Raw genomic sequence first — 24,127 nt, 5'->3', positions numbered from 1 at the left:
CATTTTATTAAGTCATTATCGGTCAACAGCATTACATTTAGAGAATAATCATCATAAATTACTGATTATTGTCAATGTAAGTTAGCCATTATAAATCATCGCAACGTAATCAAATTGTAATGAGTTGTGGTTACCTAGGTGTTACTGGGTATTGACTTTTATATTACGTTGCATTTAGACAAATATATCAATGAAAATTCTCTTTAAAAAAACCTAATTTCTCTTTCATGGTGCGTTCACTATTGCGAATTCGCAAAACGCAAAATGTTCCTCAATCTCTATTTTTGAAGCAACAATTATATATATTCTTATGGACAATGTAAAAATTTTTGCGTTTCGTAAACCAGAACATGAGGGATAGATTTTATCATTAAACTAACAAAACAGAAATCAACTCTGGCAACCCTACGAACAAACCAGGCTGGGCTTTCTCTTTTGCTCTCCTCTCTTGATTGTGTAAGGCTTAGTAGCGAAAACGCTGGCAAATTCCATACGAATAAAGCTCAAGCTGCTGAACTTTGGTTACACAGCGCGCCTTTTTCATATTGAAGGGAGGAAACCAGCATTGGCCATTCAGTTAACAACTGTTGCTAGAGGTGAAAAGACGTTATCACCAGCGTTAAGTCGAACAACGCGACAATAGCGAAATTTCTTGATACAACGGCGGCGACCACAACGACGACGTTGTGTTTGTTTATATTTAAATAGCTGCTGCGATAAAAAAACACAGCCACAATTTTTTCAATAATAAATACAAATTAATATTCGCACAACTACAAGAAAAACAAAAACCAAAACACTTAAGTAAAGCCAGCAACAACAAAGAAACAGCTGTAAGAAAAAAAGGTTAATATTAAAAACAAAAGATAAAGATATTTTGCTAACATATAACAAATGAAAATAAAAATAAATATTATGCAAACATCAGAGTTGGAGAGAACCAGCAATGTCATTAGTGTTAATATTTTCGAAATGCCAAGTGAAAGAAATGTCTGTCCCTGTGGTTAGTAGCCACGCGCTAATCAAAGCTCAATTCTCGCACAGCAAGAAGAAAAATACCAACAACAAAGATTAAATTAAAAAAAAAATCTGAAACAAAACAAAAACTAATCAGAAAACTCCAAGCCATAGAAACAATGACAGTCTAGTGTTATAATAAAACGGAAAATTTTGTGCACTTCAAATTGATTCGCTGAACTTGAGATTTGTTTCTGGTCTTGATTTCGTTGTTAGTGGTTGTTGTAGTAGCGGCTTGACAATACAAAAAAAAAAACAAACCTAACAGCAACAACAAAGTTGACAACACCAAGTTTGGCGGCCAACTACTGCAACAAGGTGTAAAAACATGTTTACCATAGTCCCCCCTCCTCGGTCTGACGCTTTCATATGCCCTCTATCATTTGCCGATCGTTCTTACACATTCAAGAGATTTGATGAGAGATTTAAGTTGACAGCCGATGTAACAACAAACGACGAAATCACTACTTAAACGGCTCCAAGTTTTGTTTATTTTTATTCTTGCTTGTTGTTGTTTTTTCTTTTCTACAATCAATCCCCATCGGACATATATGGTAAGGCATTCAATGTCAACCAGGCAGGCAAGCAGGCAACCACCCAACCAGCCCCATTCGGCCAGTAATGGCAACGGTGAAATTATTATTTGAACAAAAGAAAGAAGGAAAGACGGACATTCGAATAATTGGACAGACAGATAGATATGGAAACGAGCATATAAATAATAACAACAAAAATGCGGCAGCAAAATTGCGATAAATCGATTCACATTAAAATCAACTTAATCAACAATTCCATTCAACCTAATTGATTTTGAACGAAGTACAAAAAAAGCAACAAATAAATGGCCAATTTGCTGACATTTACATTGCGAAAGTTCCTTTCTGTTATGCGATACTTGCACTTGCCCAACTCTCCCAAAGTTGTGGTGGAAAAATGTTACTCACCTCGATTTCCATCAAATGTTGGAGATACAAGAGAGAATTTTTCTTTCAATCAAAGGAAAAGAACCTATCACATATTTAAGAAGATTATGAAGCCGAATTCTTGATATTAAAAAAACGTCCTCTTTTGACATATACAAGCTTCGGCTTTTTGTGAACAACAGATCATCTATGTTTGATTGTCTGTATGTTCCGAGTAAGCTCGGAAATGGCTAAACCGATTTATTTGAAATTTTCAGAAAAGAGTTGTGGTGAAATAAGGGTACATTCTTTTTCATATCTAGTTGATATAGATGCCCGATTTTTTGAAAATTGAATGAAAGTTCTCCGATTTGCTAGACATTTTCAAAGGAAAAAACTAAACGTATCCGATATATTTGAAATGTGGGGGGAGGTTATGAAATAAATATGGAGTACCTGAAATAAATATGGAGTACCTGATTTTTTAATATTTGGACGGGGAAGGCCAGCTCCTCTTTGGCCGGCTTTTTAAAAATGGAATCAAAGTTTTCCGATTTGCTTGAATTTTTCAGGTCCGGTTGGGGGTGGAGTCTAAACATAGATCCAGTACTTTGTTTTCTGATATTTGGTCGGGGAGGGGGACCTCCGCTTTGCCCCAAATTTTGAAACTTGATTTTCTTAAAATTTTCGGGGAAGATTGAGAATCTCAAGACAAAAGTACCCTACTTTATTTCTCGATATTTGATCGGGGAAGGGGACATCGCTTTTTTAAAAGATTAAAGGCAAATTTAAACTTCCCTGATTGACTTGGGACTAGAGAGATCAAAAGCGGTGCAAAAAACAGTGGTTCGGTTTATTTTCTTACGCCGATTTCGTTTTTCGCGAAAATTCAATTTTTGGTGGACCGACATGGCAAAATGTTATGCTCATTAAAAAAAAAACATAATATTTACTTTCTTTGATGGCATGATCCAACGTTAGGTTAGGTATAGTCGTAGCCAGATATTTCAGGCTCAATTAGAATATTCAGATAATTGTGATACCCCAGTGGTGAACTTCTCTTTTATCGCTGAGTGCTGAGTGCTGCCTGCTGCTGATTTCATGTTTAGCTCAATGACAAGAGACCTCCTTTTTATAGCCGAGTCCAAGCGGCGTTCACATTGTAGTGAAATTTTTGGATACCTTCTTGTAATAATTATGAATAAAAAGTTGAAGCTGCAATTGATGAAGCTTTTTTTTAAATAAAGACGTTTTGTAGGCGACCAACAAGTTTTAAATTTAGATTCTATAAAATTAAAATTACCATTTAACCATTTTCTTTTTGAGAAATATTAACAATGCTCTACGAACAAATTAATGTAACTTTAGAAAAGAAAAAATAAGTTTTCTGTATTTAAAGAATTAAAACAATATTTATAAACATAATAAAATTTCTTTTTGTCAAAGAAGTTTTTTTTTTAATTTAATATTCTAAAATTAAGGATGCCTTGTCTTATAAGGACAATAGATCCCGAAAAAGAAAACGAATAATTGCTCAATTTTATTGAATCAAGATTTAAAGTATATAAGCTTCTTCAAATATACCAGGAAGGAAAATTTTGGAGAATTTTTGAGAAAACTTAGGTAAATTTTCGAAAATTTTAACTAAACCGTATTACAAACGCCGATATCAAGCCAATTTCGCAAAAAAGAAAATATTTTTCGACAAATTCAAGAAAATTTATTAGACATAATTTTTTTCACTTGTAAAAGAAAATTTCGTACTTTGAAGAAAAAAAATGGTTCTTTCGTTATATTTTTTTGGAGATATTTAACTAACGTACACAAAAGGTTATTACTTTTTTCAAACCCAATAATTCCATGAACTCACATAGATTTAATTCCCACTGTTTTTTAAGTATTGACTCGGAATCCAAAATCCTAAGTGAAGATCGAAATCTTTGGATCCGGGTACACTATCAGAGTGTAGTCGAATAACATATAAAACAAGTAAGGAAAGTCTAAAGTCGGGCGGGGCCGACTATATTATACCCTGCACCACTTTGTAGATCCACATTTTCGATACCATTTCAAATACGTCAAATATATTGGGTGCTGTATATAAAGTTCATATTCCCATATACATATATTTAAATCTGACCCGATGTGGACAAAATTTGTTAGACTTCTGTAGACTTAAAATTTAAGTCGGCCTATGTCCTGGGGTGGAACAATATGTTAGTAAAAAAATATGGGAAACATTTAAATCTGAAGCAATTTTTTGGCAACTTTGCAAAAGTGTATTTATGATTTATCGGTCGATAGATATATATTAGAAATATAGGAAAATTGGACTAATTTTTACAAGTTTTCGACTAAGCAGTGGCGTTTTTACAAGGAAAATGTGGGTATTTTGGCCAATTTTGCCGAAATCAGAAAAACATATATATGGGAGCTATATCTAAATCTGAACCGATTTCAACCAAAATGTTCATGTATATCGAGAACGTTAATTCTACTCCTTGCACAAAATTTAAAGCATATCAGGTTAAAACTCTGGCTTCAGGGGCCATATAAGTGTATATCGGGTAAAAGATATATGGAAGCTATATCTAAATCTGAACCGATTTCAACCAAATTCGGCGCACTTTACAACACTGTCATTTGCACTCCTTGTATAAAATGTAAAGCAAATCAGGCTGAAATTCTGGCTTCTGGGGCCATATTGTAGATACCGGGCGAAAGATATATATGGGAGCTATATTTAAAACTGAACCGATTTCTTCCAAAATCAGTAGGGTTCTATTCTGACACAAAACACATACTTTTGCCAAATTTGAAGTCGATTGGACTTAAATATCGACCTAGATTTTGATCACTACAATGTGTTCACGGACAGACGGACATGGCTAGATCGACTCAGGGACCCACCCTGAGCATTATTGCCAAAGACTCCACACAGAAAGAAGAGTTTTCTTTTCTGAGGAACGAAATTTTAGACAACCAAATTTGACGCTAAAAAATATTCTTTTAAAGCAAATAAAAACTATCAGATCCAATCGTCGAATAGCTTATCACAAATTCGGGTTTATTTGCTCCAAACGAAAATATATTATAGGAAAGGGGAATTTCGTTTGTCTAAAATTTTTTCTTTGCGTACATATGTATATCTCGCCTCCTTCTGGGTGTTGCAAACATATGCATTAACTTATAATACCCTGTTCCACAGTGTGGCGCAGGGTATAAAAATAGCTTCTAAACTACTTTTGAAAAGATAAAAATAAAAGCGTCATTAAGACGGGGAGAAATTCAAATGGCTTTCCGAGAAAACCATAATAAATTATTGTTTGTTTATTTGCATATACAATTTAAATTTCTTAGTAAAATTACCGAGATTAACGTTTATTAACCATGAAATGGAATTTCCCATTTTAACTTACATATCTCCAATATACGCCATCACCATGAATAATTTAAACGCTTTTCCATTGACCAAACACAATGCAATATCAAATTTCATGTTTTGAGCTCGGTTTCGTTTTGGATGTTAAATCTTTTGACGTAAGAATTACCGGTCAATTGTTCTCGTGACGTTCTAAGCATTTTTACGATTTTTCTGTTTCCATATCAACACAACGCTCTCCCCAGAAGCCTCCAGCAATACCTTCAACCATTTCCACTATCATGAACATATTCATAGGCCAACCCGCTTCAAAAGACTTCCCTAGTCTAATTGAATCCCCTTGGAGGGAGGGGCGTAAGCAGACCCATTGAAAGTTATACCCTTTTTTTAATTGTTATTGGATTCTCTAAGAAATTGACGTAAAACTTGTTATTTTCACGGAACATCCAATGTAAACAAGAGATTCGAAATATGCAAACAATCAAATAACAACAATAACACTACCCTACTGTGGACGATGAAGATAATAGCGAAAAAAATATAAAAATAAATTCACTAGTAAAGGTGTTAAATTAGTGAATTATGAGATAGAAGAAAAGGTATCGCTGAGGGTGGAGTGTTTGAGGGGGGATGGGGGGATTCCCCACCAGGCTATATATAGCATTTGGAACAGGCAAATATTTGCAAAATATTTCTATGGTTTGGTTTTTGTTTTAGGGAAGTGCATATATTGAGAGCACCTATATATTTTGCTCTACATTAAAATTAACTCTTTCGACCCCGAATATTTATCGGTATCGCTATTTTTTTTTTACTTTTAATCATTTTGAAGTCACGCCATGTGGGTAGGAATTCTCGCTCACGCAAATTCACGAAATGAAAAGTTATACTCACGCATGCTCACGCACGAAGAACGTTTATGCCTCACGCTCCGGCACGATTCACGACAAATATCGTGATTCACGAATATTTTAGGAACACGACAATTTTCGTGACTCAATAAAATTCCCGTAATTCACGAAATTTCTCGTGACTCACGACAATATTCTTGATTTCGTGACTCACGACAATATTCTTGATTCACGAAAATGTTCTTGACACAACAATTAGCCTGATTCACGAAAGTTCTTGTGATTCACGACAAATCTCATGACACGCTGTAGTTACTGATGAGTAAATAACATTCATAACTCACGGCGGAACCATTAGTAAAATTAAAATATGATTCACAATCAAACAATGGACGTGATAAAATCCGTGAAGGTGATAAAAATCTGTGAGCTTGAATCGTGAACGTAAATTTGTTCCTGAGTGTGATTTCGGAGAAATTTTACTTACGCACAATTATGAACTCAATTTGATTTGTACTCACGCCCACGAATGACGCAATTTGGTTCACGCACATTCATGAAATTTAGTTTAAATTTCATTCACGCATTCGCATGAGGCACGCGTGATTCATGTTTTTTGTTTTAAGATGGTTAGCATGCCCGCCTTGCATACACAAGGTCGTGGGTTCGATTCCTGCTTTAACCAAACACCAAAAAGTTTTTCAGCGATGGATTATCCCACCTCAGTAATGCTGGTGACATTTCTGATTGTATCAAAGCTTCTCTAAGTGGTTTCACTACAATGTGGAACGCCGTTCGGACTCGGCTATATAAAAAGGAGGTCCCTTGTCATTGAGCTTCACATGGAATCGGACAGCAGTTAGTGATAAGAGAGAAGTTCACCACTGTTGTATGAGTAGTCTAAGTGAGCCTGATCGATCCGCCTCCTAACCTAACCTAGGGCCCATGTCATTTCAATTGGCAATCACAATAGCCAAAGTATAACAAAGCACCTATATTCGTGATCAAACTAATCCACCAGTATAATGTCAAAAAGGCTGATATCTATGGCTTCCTCCCCTATTTCGATTCCTTCCAAATTCCTGCCCAGCACTGCAGATATGTCTTCCACATCATCGCCGCATTCCTCGTCACAGGGACATCCCAATCGAAGTTCAGGATTTATTCAATAGCATTTTTTGTCAAACCGTTTTCTTTAGGTCTGCTATCAAAAAGTATGTATATTTGCTATCATAATTGCCCAAAGTTGTCCACAGGCAACTTGACAACTTTAAAAAGTGCTCACCTATTGGTTAAGGAACTCAGTAGCCGCTGCGGTAAAAATTTAGATTTCTCGCCACACTGAAAAAAAGCATACTCGGTTCCAAAGATTTTGTCTTTACTTTAAAAAATTTGGTATTGATTCCGAGCCAAAGAAGCGGAGAATACAAGTAGGGATACTTTTAAGACACAATTCTCTTTTAAATTTAGGTTTTGTGTACTTGCTTCTAGGAAGCAAATTTTAATTTTTCGCTTTCTCAGCTTTTTTTCTTCATATGCTATCAAAGACCTTTAAAAACGAGTTAACGGCAACTTTATTTCCCAAATTAAGACTCGATTTCCAGTAGAAATTATGCTATGTTTGAAGTAAAAAACTTCTTTAAAATAAAGTTTTGAAAAACATGTCCTATATTTGAACGATTTTTTGCTTTGTAGTCAAGATGCAAAAAGACAACAAATTTAAAGACAATTTCATTAAATTTAAAGAATTTTTCTGAATTATTAAAGTCAAGTTGACCTTAGCCTTATAAATTTTTTCTTTCATGTTAAGATACCCATTTTTAAGACAAATCACTTAATTATAAGGACAATACGACTTCATTAAAAAGTTTATCGACTTTTGGACAAGGAAAATAACTTTATTTTAGAGAAATGCGTCTTCTATGCTAAGCAAAATTTGTATTCGTATTTTAAAGACATGAAATCTTTGACCTCACGACAATTTTTCAGTGCATACAAAAATAATATTTTGATCTAGGAGGTGATCCCAAAAACATTGTTTTTACATACTCAAAAAAAAAGTTTACTTGGACCTTCCTTTAAGGATTTTGGTATTGATTCCGAGCCAAAGATGCGGTTTCTTTAACATTAGGAATTTTTTTTGCGACTTATATGGCTTTAAATCTAGGATCTATAAAATTAAAATTAGTATACAGATCTCCTTTATCGAATTTTCATTCTATTTTTCCGGTAGATAAACAAACCAATGCCCGTTTAAAAATCCAAATTATGACAGATATTTCGAAGTAAACAAATATTTTCTTAATTCCAAAAAAAAAAAAAAACTTTAATCCAAAGATGCTAAATCCTCAAAACAAGTCTTAGCCTATATTTGAAGCGTTTTTATCTTAAATCTAAATATTCAATATTTTAGTTAATTTAAGGACGATTTCTTTAAATCACAAATGTGTTTCTTTACTTCAACGAAAATTTTCCTTAGTTTAAAGTCATACAACTTTAACGAACGGACGCAAATTTTCAAAATGTGTGCCCTAAATTTAATGGAAAAAAATTTTGAAGCAAAGATTATAAAGTTTCTTTTAATTAAAATTTCATTATTTTAAAGAAATTTGTCCTTAATAGTGTGTAAATTGCGCATCCTAAAATTAAGGTTGCTTAATCTATAATATCACGTAAATATTTTTTTCAGTGCACTAATGATATTGTTATTGATTCCGAGTCAAAAAAGCAGAGCATTTTAGGAAACAAAATTCAACTAATTTGTTTTTTCACTTTATTCCTTCATGTACTATCATAGTTATTTAAAAAAGTTCAACAATTTAAAATTCCAAATTCTGACTTGACTTCAAGTAGAAATTATGCTAGGTTTCAAGTAAAAATGTCTTTAAAATAAAGAACGGGAAAACATATTCTATTTTTGAACACTTTTTTTGCTTTGTAGTCAAAATACAACAAGACAAAAAATTTTAAGGCGATTTCATTAATCTTTGAATTTTGCGTTTTTTTTTTTGTTTTTCGGATAAAGTTGAATACGTTTGTAGTTAGAAAACACTTTCTTCATAAAAAGAAAAATGTGAATGTTAAAATCACATCAAATTTCTTTCGGTGTTGAATGAGACTATTGGTTTTCTTTATTTTTAGTTTGCATGAAAATTAAAGCGGTGAAATGGATTCATTATTTGTACATAAACTAGCCACATAGGATGTGATCTTTCGGGATAACTGCCTAGCCAATCTCATTTACAGAAGAATTATATGGCTAATATTGTGGAATAAGACTTATTGGATTGTTTTAGATAATTAAATGTATTTTGATTACTATTAAATTAATTCGACTAGAATGTTATTACTCTAGCTCTCAACAAACCTCCCAAAAAAAACTCACGTTTAGTGTCACCTAGTGTAATCACAGTCACACGTACACCTTTTCAATTTCAACAACAACAATTTAAAGAATTAATTGTCTTAATGTTGAAATAATTTCCTTCAAAAATTCCCAAAATTACGGTCACAGCGATGACAAATCAGCACACGGCATAAGGAACTTGGTAGACTTCTTCCTCTGCCAAATTCCCCTCCCAACCAAGTAATGCCAAATTGTTTAAACAACAAAAAAATATTTGTACAAAACACACGTACTTGAACTTGTCTTGATTTTATTTTTGTATATTTCGTTTTTTTTTTTTCAATATTGCGTACTTATGTATGTTAAAAAAAAACACCCAGTAACTTTTGGCGTAGCATTGAACCAAGATACAGTGAGGTTGTGGAAGTTAATAAAACGGGTTATTGGCAACAAGCAGATAACTAACAAACTCTGTTGATTGTCTGTGTTTTATTATTTATTTATTAATAACATAACATATATAATTATTATATATTTTGTCATGCCCTACTTAAAAAAGATTTACTTCAAAGGAAATGAAGTGAAATAGCATGACAAAATAAAATTGAATTAGTTGAATTTAATAGAATTGAATATAAATAATTAAATCCCAAAAATTAATTATCTATACCAAGTTCAATTAAGTGAATTTACAAGTAAATTAAATTAAATTACCATAAAAAACAAATAATAACAAACTAAATAATTTCCTTTTCTCTCTGTTTCCATGAATAAAAGGATTATTACACAGATCTATGTTATGGGAAAAACAAGTAAAGTCTAAAGTCGGGCGGGGCCGACTATATTATACCCTTCATCCCTATGTAGGCCAAAATTTGTGTTACCATCTCAACTACTTCACATTTGCTGGAAGCTATATAAAGGACAATTCTTTATTTCTACAAAATCTCTAGAATTAAAATTTAAATCGGCTAACGCTATCCAGTTAATTGTAGGAAACTACCATATTTCCCCAACTCAGGTACACGTATATATGGGAGCTATATATAATCTGAACCGATTTTGACTAAATTTGACATGTATAGTTAGAATAATAATTCTGCTATCTATGCGGAATTTCACGTAAATGGGAGTATAACTTTGGCCCCCCTGGTCGTATGAGTGCAAATCGGACGGAAGATACATATGGGAGCCATATCTAAATCTGAACCGATTTCAACCAAATTTGGCACAATTACCGATATTACTAAACGTACTCCTTGTGCGAAATTTGAAGCAAATCACGGCAAAACCTTGGATTTTGAGGCCATATAAGTTCAAATCGGACGAAAGATATATATGGGAGTTATATCTAAATCTGAATCGATTTTGACCATATTTGACACATACAATAGTTTCGTTAAAAGTACCGCTTGCGCAAAATTTGAAGTAAGTCAGGGCAAAACTCTGGCTTTTGAGACCATATAAGTACAAATCGGGCGAAAGATATATATGTGAGCTATATCTAAATCTGAACCGATTTTAACAAAATTTGACACACTTAACGATACTATTAAACGTACCACTTGTACAAAATTTGAAACAAATCACGGCAAAACTCTGGCTTTTGTGGCCATATAAGTTCAAATCGGAAGAAAGATATATATGGGAGCTATATCTAAATTTGAACCGATTTCAATCAAGTTTACCAAGCATTGGTAGAATGTCAATTCTACCCTCTGTGCAAAATTTCAAGAAGATCGGTAGTAAACTTTGGCCTCTGCGGTGATATGAGTCTAAATCGGACGAAAGATATATATGGGAGCTATATCTAAATCTGAACCGATTTGCCTGATATTTTGCAAGATTTTCGAGATTCATAAAATATTTGGATGTACGGTATTTCAAGAAAATCGGTTGTGAAACACGCTAACTATGACCAAATCGGGGATATATATATATATGGCAGATATATCTAAATCTGAACCGATTTTTTCCAAAACCAATAGCGATTGTCTATGTCCCAAGAAACGGCCCTATGCCAAATTTGAGGACGATCGGACTTAAATTGCGAGCTGTACTTTGTGCACAAAATTACATATACAGACAGACGGACGGACATACATACAGACAGACGGACAGACGGACATCGCTAAAAGGACTAAAAGATGGGTCTATGACCACTATTTCTTGGCGTTACATACAAATGCACAAACTTATTATACCCTGTATCACAGTAGTGGTGAAGGGTATAATGAACTATCTCGTGCGAAAATTGAACTAAATTGTATTCCAAATTTTGAGATTAATTAACCCATTACAGCCCTTTGTACCCATATGAGGACATCTGATTTGGTCACATTTGATAAAGAGGTGTCATATTCAGTGCGTTATATTCTTGTTTTCTTTTTTTTTATTTAAATCTTTTTATTTAGTCGTTACTGAGTTAATAAAACCCCAAAAAATCAATTTTTGTCGGGCAGTTTCATTTTCGGTATTAATGGGTCCAATTAACCAAAATTTTCTGACACTTTTGGATTTTTAACTACCATTTACGATGTACATCCTTCTCGAATATCAAATATGAACTAAAAATATAAAAAAATCTTAGGGAGTCACTGTGGTGCAATTGTTAGCATCAGGGCGGCCAAATTTGTCGATTTATCGGCATTTTGACGACTTTTGACTCAAAAAATAGCAGTTTCCGATTTTTGCCTCGAAAATTACGATATTTACTCCGTTCAAAAATTTGGGAAAATCGAGCGAATTCGAAATCTTAACCGATTTCGATTAAATTTTGCTTTCTTTAAGGGTACCTAATTACCCTGTATTAAATTTGAAGACGACTGGTTAGTAAATAGGCTCAATACGACCCCATTTGTTGAAATCGGCGAGGCATATGTTATATATATATTATATATATACAATACATAGACAGACCGACCGATGAACGGACGAATACGAATAAATCGACTCAGGAGGTGATTCTGAGTCGAATAGTATGTTTTATGTAGTCTAAAGTCAATAAAAGTTATTATTCCCTAAACACTAGGGAGCCACCGTGGTGCAATGGTTAGCATGCCCGCCTTGCATACACAAGGTCGTGGGTTCGATTCCTGCTTCGACCGAACGCCAAAAAAGTTTTTCAGCGGTGGATTATCCCGACTCAGTAATGCTGGTGACATTTCTGAGGGTTTCAAAGCTTCTCTAAGTGGTTTCACAATGGACTGAATAGTCTAAGTGAGCCTGATTCATCGGGCTGCCACCTAAACTAACCCAACCTTCCCTAAACACTACGAGTATATGGGTTAGGATATAAACTCTGGATGCATTTATTGTTTTTAATGTTTAGAAGCTGCAATTTAGAATATGCAAAGAGTTACAGGATGGCGTTCGCGTACTTTTCGGCTATGAAATGCTCAGAATGCTTGTACTACGCATGTACTAATTATAGTAGAATTGTGTGTTTTTATATGAAATTAATACATTTGTTTTGTTTTTAACCAAAACATATGTTTTATTTTAATATTATTTAAATTCCCGATTTTTGGATGATTTTTGTAAAGCAAGTGCCGATTATGACGATTTTTTCGGAAAAAGTGACGATTTTTCTTAAAATTTTATTGGCAGCCCTGGTTAGCATGCATGTCGCCTGCTTCGACCGAACACCAAAAAGTTTTTTAGCGGTGGATTATCCCACCTCAGTAATGCTGGTGACATTTGGGTTTCAAAGCTTCTCTAAATGGTTTCACTGCAATGTGGAACACCGTTCGGACTCGGCTATAAAAAGAAGGTCCCTTGTCATTGAGCTTAACATGGAGCCACCGTGGTGCAATGGTTAGCATGCCCGCCTTGCATACACAAGGTCGTGGGTTCGATTCCTGCTACGACCGAACACCAAAAAATTTTTCAGCGGTGGATTATCCCACCTCAGTAATGCTGGTGACATTTCTGAGGGTTTCAAAGCTTCTCTAAGTGGTTTCACTCGAATGTGGAACGCCGTTCGGACTCGGCTATAAAAAGGAGGTCCCTTGTCATTGAGCTTAACATGGAATCGGGCAGCACTCAGTGATAAGAGAGAAGTTCACCACTGTGGTATCACAATGGACAGAATAGTCTAAGTGAGCCTGATACATCGGGCTGCCACATAACCTAACCTAACCTAACCTAACATGGAATCGGGTAGCACTCAGTGATAAGAGAGAAGTTCACCAATGTGGTATCACAATGAACTGAATAGTCTAAGTGAGCCTGATACTTCGGGCTGCCACCTAACCTAACCTAACCTAGGCGCCAGAACATTCCCATCTTAACCACGCTGTAGTTCATTCTTACTACTTTTGAGAAGTGTACAAAAAACCTCTTCAGCTTTCTGTTAGCATTGAACTTATTTTAATGTCATTGAAATTTTACTGGCATTTATTTCATAAAATTTGTAGTGACATACTTGGAATAAAGAAAAATTCGTAGGGCTGGGGAAAATTTTTGACAAAAATTAAAAAAAAAAACTAAAACAAAATTTTTTTTTTTTATAAATATAAGTTAATTTCAGCATTCGTTTTTTAACTGACTTTTTTCTTTCTGTGTGTAATCGTAGTCTCATAACATCTTCCAAATGAATATGGAAATTCAGAATTTGATATGATGCCTTTGTTTATGAAATTACACTCGGGCGACTTACAGTTACCGCAGTGACGTTGTACTTACGATCAGATTACCTATTCGAGTACCCGATACGCTCTCTCTCTCTCTAGCCAAAGCTAATGCGACTATTCTACGTTTTGTTATTGTTTTTGTTTACTATTTGCGGTTGCTCTACTAACCGGTTTTGTGACTTCGAGACTTCTAATTATGTATGATTTCTAAATACCTCTGCTGTTGTTGTTGTTATTGTCATTCGCTAAGTATTGTCATTATTTTGAGAGAGGACTGAATACAGAGGGGGGGGGGGGGGGGGGGGGAGTTGGGGAGTAAAGATAATTGAACCTGTTGTTAACACAAATAATAAGCGCGTTTCAATCTTTAGTAACAGATTTTGTGCTTTTATTTATCGGTGCCTTTGTTATTGAGGAAGTTTCTTGAGTTGAGTAGGGGATTTTTTGCTTTTCTGGGAAATCACACATATCACGTGTAGATATGAACTGCTCAAATTGAGGATTTGAAATGCGAACTACTTGCCATTATTTCATCGACGTATATAGATGCTGATTACGAGAGATCTTTAATGATATATTCGATTTTTCTATTGATATATGGGAATCATTAAAAAAAAATAAATAAAAAAAGTATAGAATATAATTGAACAAATTAGATATTTCGTAGAATTAGAGTTACACAACCAACTTAGATCACATTATCCATAGAGTGAACTTTGTTTGTCACATTAGAGATCAGAAACAGATGGCCTAGTAGTCACTTAATCTAATGGGAAATAATGGGTCATTCACATGGATAAACTAATATTCAATCAAGCTGATGTATTTATCAAGTGGCCCTGTCAAAACCCATGTACCCACCACCATCATTTTGAAACATTCGAGTGGGTTAAGTTATTGTACACTACAAAAAATATTGGCATAAGAAAATTCATAATCTTTGCTTTAACTTTTTTGCTCATAAAATGTAAGAAGAAGAAGAATTCAAAAAATGTGAATTGTATGTCCTTGCGTGGAGCGTGGAATTGTTATGACAGAATCACGGTTACACAAAATTTCAAAATTATATCCCCAAAATATCCCCAACTGAAATATTCTTCCCCATGCAAAATCCCCAAAGAAAAATTCATATAATTATTGTATGTATATAAATTTAATTCTATAAAAAATAAAAACCGTCTCATATTATCGAATTCAGGTAAGGACTTCAACAAATCTGTCAGGTGGTCATATGTTGTAATCGATGTGTATTTTGCAATTAAAATTACCGAGTTTTTTTCAGAATATTTTACAGTGTTTTATTGAAAACATTTGAAAAAAAAATTAGGTTATTCCCATTTTAAATTTATATTTTCTGATGACCGACCGTACACACAAAAAATTTTGTTCGATTCAATCAGGACATTCTTCTTCTTTATTGCATATTCGATATTCGAATTTTAGCGACCATATTACATTTCATGTAGAGTTTCCTTTTTTATATATTATGACAAAACAAGAAAAATAATTCTCTGTTTCTAGCTACACTTATTAAATTTTCTGCATTTCGGAATTCTATCCATTGTTGAATATTTTGAATCCATGTCATCTCTTGTCTTCCTCTGCTACGTTTTGCTTCTACACTGGCTTGTAAAATTGTCTGAAGGGTACGGTATTTTGGGTTTCGCATTATATGACCGAGATATGAAGTTTTTCTTCTTTTTATGTGAGTGAATAGTTCTCTAGTTCTGTTCAATCTCCGTAGAACGTCGTCATTTGATACATGAGCTATCCATGGGATTTTAAGAATCCTTCGATATATCCACATTTCGAATGCTTCTAATCGCTTGACATCTACTGCTTTTAGTGTCCATACTTCCACTGAGTATAGCAATATTGGCCATATGTAGGCTTTTATGAACCTTGTCTTTGTTGTAATATTAATATCATGGCAGGTTAATACTTTCTTGTATTTGTGGAATGCTTCTCTTGCCATTTCTATCCGGCATTTAATTTCTTTGGAGTTATCCCATTGATAATTTATTGAGAACCCGAGATATTTGAAGCTCAACACTCTCTCGTGTGGAGTGTTGTGAATTGTTAAATTCAAATTTTCATTGATGTTCCTTCTGCTGATTGCCATCTTAACCCATATGATTCACTACACACCCAGAGAAGGAATATGATCACCTCAAACATCAAGGATCTCTGTGTCTCTAACGAATTCCCTAATTAGTTTCCAGTCCCTGTTTCCCAGTTGGGTCAGGCCCCAAATCCCCTTCACCGATAGGGTTAACTTTTTGCCTAATAAAAACAGAGCTTTGACAAAGGTAGTGTTCCAAAGTTTCATCATCCTGAAATCAAGCCCTACATGTACCATCCTCTGCTGCTCATATACGGCACAGATGTTATCTCAATTATAAGTATCCGGTCATAATTTTCACGGTCCTCTGATGTTTGCATAGTATTTTTGTTTTGTTTTTTTTTTTTGCAAAAAACGCAATCTTAAAAGAAATTTCATTTTAATCATTAAAAAATAAAAATTTATTTTACAGAAAAACTCACAAAAAAGACAATCACTTACAACTGCAATCAAAACAAATTATGGAACGCACACAAAGTTGTTCCGATTTTAAAGAAAATATCCCCTCCAGTGAAACAAACGCAGACGGTATCAATGTGGTAGATCATAAGACAGGATCCAAATCTCATAAATACTCCGAAACCATGGAATCCAGTTCAACGACCAAATTCATCTCACAATGCTCTACACCCAATCCAGGATCTACAACTCTGCGCAAGAAACGATTACAGCGACAAAAGTCCAGTGTATATAGTGGTGATGAAACGGAGTACGCTGCAGATTTGGAAGAAGAAGACGAAGAGGATGAAGGTTATAGTCCGGCCAGTGATCTTAGTTTAAATCTACTTCCCGTCTCGAATATATCCAATCAGAAGAAGAAGCAAGTTCGCTTCCGAAACAAACAGCAAAGTGAAAGCTCATTGCAAATCAAAGGTATCGCACCATTGGTGCCCCTGGATAAAACACCATCGTCTTCATCGTTGACCTCGTCATTGACTTCAACGGGAACGGCCTCAAGTAGTGGCCATGAACGCCGCCTGAAATCGGATGGTTCTTATGATTCAATTGCAGAATTGCCTCAATGTGCTATGCCAGGTGGTCATTATCAGCTGCAGCGTAGCATTTTGAAGCGTGACAATTCTGTACATTCAGACTCCAGCCGTTACTCCAGTGTTGATAGCTTGCTTGAGGCCCGCAAACCCGATCCCGAAGCCATTCTTATTAATCTGGGTTTTGGTCCTGTGGTCTCGGATGATATACTCTCTCGCATTCCCAAACGATTTCTGAAGCCTTCCCAGGTTCGGGGTATTGACACAGATGCTTTCATTAAACGCCTACAACTGGCCCATACATTGGCCGATCATAGCGTTCTGGGCTATCGAGGCCTAACCGGAAATCCCGATGCTCCACCTTCTCACATTGTTGCCAAGATCATGGAGCGTTTTGAGGTCAACGAAAGGAAAAAGTCATTGACTTCATTGGAACTGAAACTGCGATAGTTCAAATATTGTGCCAAAGCTCTTGCTTATATGTAGAAGCTCAGGAAGCTCAGATACCATCGAACCCTACCATAACCCCATTAAACTATAAACAGGATATTCTTGTGTGATCTTTTATATTATATTATAGTCATAGCTAAGAAAAATTAACTCAATTCTAGTTTAAGTTGTTAATCCTTAAAAAGACATCGCTCCTCCTACCCCCCCCCCCCCCCCATTTTCCATAATTTATGATGTACTATGTTAACTTTCCTTACCAGTACTTAAGATGCAATGAATCTATGTTACTTAATATTCTTTTTGTTTTAACTTAGTTTGTAAGCACTTATTTTTTAATTTTAAATAAATTATTTTTACAATTAATTCAAGTATAAAGTTTATTCGGTTTTGATTGGAACTCACTAATCTTCCTTTTAACCCTTAAGGAATAATCTAAAGCTATATGCCTCTAAAATTCGCTTACGCCTTACACACAATGCAAGACACTCACACAAGAGGTGTTTAATTGATTCCTTTCCCTCCGCATCATGACAGCTCATACAGTAGTCATGGTGCGAAGTATACCAATAGTTTTTGCAAATTCGCCTATCACGCAGCGACCCGTTATAGCAGATATCAGGAGTGATATCTGACGTCTTGAGAACACTAGCATATCTAGTATGCGGTTCAAGTGTATACGGGGCCATATATGCTTGGTGTCGTTACAACCCTTGCAATTCTCCCATCGAACAGTTGCCATCCAGTCTTCTCATGCAGTAAGAGCTTGCAGGTAGCCAGAGACATACCAACAGATTCTAGTTCCTCTGTAATATGTAAGGTAGTTCCTAGCCTTGCTAACTTATCTGCTTCGCAGTTCCCCGGTATGTTCCTACGGCCAGGCACCCATATTATGTTAGGTGAATATTATACTGCTCAGTCATCTCGTTGAGAGATTTGCGGCAATCGATGGCCGTTTTCGAGTTAAGGAACACAGAGTCCAAGGATTTTAGTGAAGGTTGACTGTCTGAGTATATATTAAATCCCAACATCTTTTGGAACATTACTTCTCAGTTATTCGAAGTTCCAGATCTTTAGAATATACTCCGAAACCCACTTGTCCATCCAATTTGGAGCCATCAGTGTAGAAATCTGTGTATCGTTTATTCCCCGAGGACTGTGTGCACCTCGCCTCACTGTTGGGAATTAGAGTTTCAAACTTTTTGTCGAAAAGTGGACTCGCCAAAGTGTAATCCACTACGTTAGGCACATCTGGCATTGTTTTGAGGGCCGAACTGTGGCCGTACCTTTTTTCCCGACAACAGCGATAGCTCGCGAAACCGCACAGCCGTTGTTGTAGCTGACTGTTTGGCCAAAATGTCTAAAGGCAATAGTTGCAGCATAACATTAAGGGAATTTGTTCCTGTCTTACTGAATGCGTCTGAGATACACAAGCACGCCATACGCTGAACTTTGTCTAAACTTGTCGGTTGCTGAAGTGCCGGCCACCAGACTACAACACTATATAGCATTATAGGTCTAACCACTGCTGTCTATTGGCAATGCACAATTTTCGGTTTTAGTCCCCACTTTTTTCCTATTGCCTTTTTGACGAGTACAAAGCTACCGTGGCTACTCTCGCCCTTTTTTCATTAACATCCAAAGCTTAAAGTTCAGCTTCAGGGCTTAACCGTGAGAATTTTGCTGTCTTTACAGTACATGACTAGTTCTGTCTTTACAGAATTTAACCCAAGACCATTATCTTTCGCCAATTTCTCAGACATCCGGAGGGCTCTCTGTGTAATATCTCTGATTGTAGATGGGAACTTTCCCCTGACTGCTAACGCCACAAATCTCATGCGTATGCCCCCACTTTTATCCTTTCCTTTTCTAGGGAAACCAGATGGTTGTTTATAGCAACATTCCAAAGAAGAGGTGATAGAACTCCTCCTTGGGGAGTGCCTCTGTTCACATACCTTTGTATGTTTGCTTGTCCTAGTGTGGCTGAAATACGTCTCTTCATTAGCAGTTCGTCTAACAGCCTGAGTATACGTGGATCAACATTCAGGGTTGTCAGTCCATTTAATATCGAGCTCGGATAGACGTTATTGAATGCCCCGTCGATGTCTAGAAACTCAACGATTGTGTATTCATTTGCAGATAGTGAGCTTTCAATAAAGCTGACTAGTTCATACAAAGCGGTCTCAGTAGACCTTCCCTTTGAGACCTTCCCTTTTGAGAACAAACCTGAATCGACGCTAGATAAATATCTATCGTCCTCTCCAGAGTCTTAAGTAGGAATGTGGATAAGCTGATTGCACTCGAGTGAGAGGTTTTTCCCGCTTTAGGTATGAAAACGACTTTTGTTTCCCTCCACTTTCCTGGAGTACATGCTGAGTTGATACATCCTGTATATATCGCCGATAACCAGGGGATAATTCTGTCAGTCACTGCACCCAGAGAAGGAATATGATCACCTCGAACAAGTTTGAAGAGCAAAATGTTATTTTTGGGTGGTGACCATGTAACATGGTTTTCGCAACCATGTTATTTTCTCGGAAATCATGTATCTGATTTCGGCAAGCAGGTTATATTTGACGTGAAAATAACATTTTAGTGACAAACATGTTACATGGCCACCATACAAAAATAACATTTTGCTCTTGAAACATGTTTGAGGTGATCATATTCCTTCTCTGCGTGTGCTTGTATCTCCGCCGGAGTAAGCTATACATAAATCTGAACCAATTTCTTCTAAAATCTCAAAACACTTTCATCACAAAATGTGTTTATTCACGCACGCTCGCGCACGATACGTGTGGTAGCCACTCACACTCACGCACATTCACGAAATGAAAACCAGTACGCACGCACGAACTACTTTTAAAGACTCACGCTCCATTCGCGACAATTCACGAGGCTCACGACATTTTCCAACCGGGAATGAGCAAAGGTAACAAAATACAAGAATATAATATAGTTCGACAGCTAAATTAATTTCAGTTAACAAGCCAGTAATAATTAAATCTTGATTTTTTTTCGTGAGCGAGATTTTGCAGAAATTTTATTCGCGCACATTCTCGAACCGATTTTATTTCTCACGCACGACATATTTGTTTCAGTCCCATTCTCGCACATTCACGAGAGTTGCTTCAGATTTTCTTCACGACTCACGTGATTCACGCGTGTCACGACAATGGACAGACGGACATGGATAGATCGACTCAGAGACACTAAATTGTTTTCTTCGGCAGCGGCATCTTGACTGCTAAGCCGATATAAATATGTCTCTTCGGCGGCGGGCAATATAAAATCAATTTGAAGTTATTCGAATGGTAATGATATTAGATCTACAACCATTTACATTTCATTCAAGTTTTCTGAGCTAAATTTTTACAAAATTATTATAGCACCTTGAAATTGATTGACTGTGGGTGAAAGGTTCAATATTTTGGCAAAATACCATAATTATTAATACATTTTTCTGATTTAAACCAGCGACGTCGACTAGTACAAAATGGTCGGCGGCGACTGAAATCGTTGGCTTCATTCTCTGCTCAGACTTCGTTAAGAAATAAAACAACTTGTCATCAGAAATTGTTACCACAACCCAGGTAATTCTATTGTGGCTATTAGCCCTTAGTAGAGTTTTGTAGGCAATCCATAATACATAAGATTCAGTTTGGCCTTATATACTTCTTTTATACCCTCCATCATAGGATGGGGGTATATTAACTTTGTCATTCCGTTTGTAACACATCGAAATATTGCTCTAAGACCCCATAAAGTATATATATTCTGGGTCGTGGTGAAATTCTGAGTCGATCTAAGCATGTCCGTCCGTCCGTCCGTCCGTCTGTTGAAATCACGCTAACTTCCGAACGAAACAAGCTATCGACTTGAAACTTGGCACAAGTCGTTGTTATCGATGTAGGTCGGATGGTATTGAAAATGGGCCATATCGGTCCACTTTTACGTATAGCCCCCATATAAAGGGACCCTCAGATTTGGCTTGTGGAGCCTCTAACAGAATCATATTTCATCCGATCGGGCTGAAATTTGGTATATGGTGTTGGTATATGGTCTCTAACAACCATGCAAAAATTGGTCCGCATCGGTCCATAATTATATATAGCCCCCATATAAACCGATCCCCAGATTTGGCTTGTGGAGCCTCTAAGAGAAGCATATTTCATCCGATCCGGCTGAAATTTGGTACATGGTGTTGGTAGATGGTCTCTAACAATCATGCAAAAATTGGTTCACATCGGTCCATAATTATATATAGCCCCCATATAAACCGATCCCCAGATTTGGCTTGTGGAGCCTCTAAGAGAAGCATATTTCATCCAATCCACCTGAAATTTGGTATATGGTGTTGGTATATGGTCTCTAACAACCATGCAAAAATTGGTCCACATCGGTCCATACTTATATATAGACCCCATATAAACCGATCTCCAGATTTGGCTTGCGAAGCCTCAAAGAGAAGCAAATTGCATCCGATCCGGTTGTAATTTTGAACATGGTGTTAGTATATGATCTTTAACAACCGTGCCAGAATTGGTCCATATGGGTCCATAATTATATATAGCCCCCATATAAAACGTTCTCCAGATTTGACCTCCGGAGCCTCTTGGAAGAGCAAAATTCATCCGATCCGGTTCAAATTAGGAACGAGGTGTTAGTATATGGTCGCTAACAACCATACAACAATTGGTCCAATCACACAAAAATTGGTCCATATCGGTTCATAATCATGGTTGCCACTAGAGCCAAAAATAATCTACCAAAATTTTATTATATAGACAATTTTGTCAAAATTTTATTTCTATAGAAAATTTTGTCAAAATTTTATTTCTAGAGAAAATTTTGTTAAAATTTTATTCGGTTCATAATAAAATTTTCATCATTGTCAAAATTTTATTTCTATAGAAAATTTTGTTCAAATTTTATTCGGTTCATAATCATGGTTGCCACTCGAACCAAAAATAATCTACAAAGTTTTTATTTCTATAGAATATTTTGTCAACAGTCTATTTCTATAGAAAATTTTGTTAAAATTTTATTTCTGTAGAAATTTTTGTCAAAATTTTCTTTCTATAGAAAATTTTGTCAAAATTTTTATTTCTATAGAAAATTTTATTTCTATAGAAAATTTTGTTAAAATTTTATTTCTGTAGAAAATTTTGTCATAATTTTATGTCTACTTTGTTAAACTGAATTATATACGTATTGGATCGATCTTTTTTGATTTAATATATACCACGTATGGACTTACATACAATTTAGAAGATGGTTTTAGGAGGTTTTAAGATACCTTGCACGCGTTACCGCAACTTAAGTAATTCGATTGTGGATGGCAGTGTTTAGAAGAAGTTTCTACGCAATCCATGATGGAGGGTACATAAGCTTCGGCCTGGCCGAACTTACGGCCGTATATACTTGTTTAAATTATATTTCTCAAAAGCAAAATTGTCGGAAATAACATCAAATTTTAGAATCAGTTTAGATTTGTTTGAACTGCTACCTTTGGTACAAATTATGGCCTTCAAACGGCCGACAAAAACATCACCGGCGAAGCGCCGCACAGTGTGTCCTTCCCATACATTCGATGGCCAAAAATAGAAGGAGTTGTACGAGAGTAATGAAATTTGGCACGAGTTCCTAATATAATAGAATTAAGAAAATTTCAAAGTATCGACAAAATTGACCACGCCCATCGCCCATACAAACTAAAATCATTTTTGGCTGTTAAAAATTAACTATTGCTACAAATTTCCTGAAAATTGCTGGAAGAACATATCTATGCAACACCTTTTAAAAAAAAATTATTTCTTCAACATTGACCACGCCCATCGCCCACCTCCCATACAAATGATATTTCAAAAATGCCATATCTTCTGTAAATTTATAACTAGAATGTTTATTTTTCGCAAAAATGCATACAGCATCTATTAAATGCTGTTTTGAAAATATGAAGAAAATCAGCCCACTGTAACACCCGTCCCCCATACAACCCCCATACAAAAATTGTACAGTTCACTCTATTTAATTTATTAACAACATTTTCACATCTTCGTGATAACCTAATTTTTTAAGCTTCAATTTCGTTCTTAATGAATTGATGTATGGGTCGGAGGATATCAACAAATGATGCATTACGTCTTCGTTAGTAGAACAGCGCCCAGTCTTGCGCGAGTTATATAGCCTATAACGTTTATAGTCTTTATTCCTCGCTTCCTGCGCTTCTTCTGATAACATTCCTTTGAAAAATAAACCATATGTTAATTCAAAATGTATGAAATGGCCTCAGATACAATTTTGCTACCATATATCAAAACTTTATGCACTGTGATAGGCATTTAGTACCATCCATACAAATCAATGTACAATTTTGCCGTGTCTAAACAATATATATGGAACTTCTCAGAGTCTATTGCCTGACTGCAACTTAT

The 24,127-nt window shown here is 35.5% G+C and overlaps 1 protein-coding gene across 2 annotated transcripts; it reads left to right on the top strand.

Annotated features, from left to right (window-relative positions):
- The first annotated feature begins 570 nt into the window (after positions 1-570).
- On the top strand, positions 571-18,056 carry olf186-M (Ki-ras-induced actin-interacting protein-IP3R-interacting domain olf186-M). 2 transcript variants are annotated; one of them, XM_075310806.1, is made up of 2 exons: positions 571-833; positions 16,667-18,056. In XM_075310806.1, exon 2 carries the CDS (start codon positions 16,716-16,718, stop codon positions 17,691-17,693), a length of 978 nt encoding a protein of 325 aa, XP_075166921.1. In that variant the 5' UTR covers positions 571-833; positions 16,667-16,715; the 3' UTR covers positions 17,694-18,056. The 2 variants fall into 2 exon arrangements, with proteins under 2 accessions (XP_075166921.1, XP_075166920.1); XM_075310805.1 differs by having other exon boundaries at positions 571-846.
- Positions 18,057-24,127: the final 6,071 nt, after the last annotated feature.

This window comes from Haematobia irritans, chromosome 5 (genome assembly GCF_050003625.1).
Source record: "Haematobia irritans isolate KBUSLIRL chromosome 5, ASM5000362v1, whole genome shotgun sequence".
NCBI lineage: Eukaryota > Metazoa > Arthropoda > Insecta > Diptera > Muscidae > Haematobia > Haematobia irritans.
Note: the sequence above shows the minus strand (reverse complement) of the source record. Positions and strands in the feature narration are given on the sequence as shown.

Bases quoted from the DNA above. Each gene is read 5' to 3' on its own strand.
- olf186-M (XM_075310806.1), top strand. From the start codon at position 16,716: ATGGAACGCACACAAAGTTGTTCCGATTTTAAAGAAAATATCCCCTCC.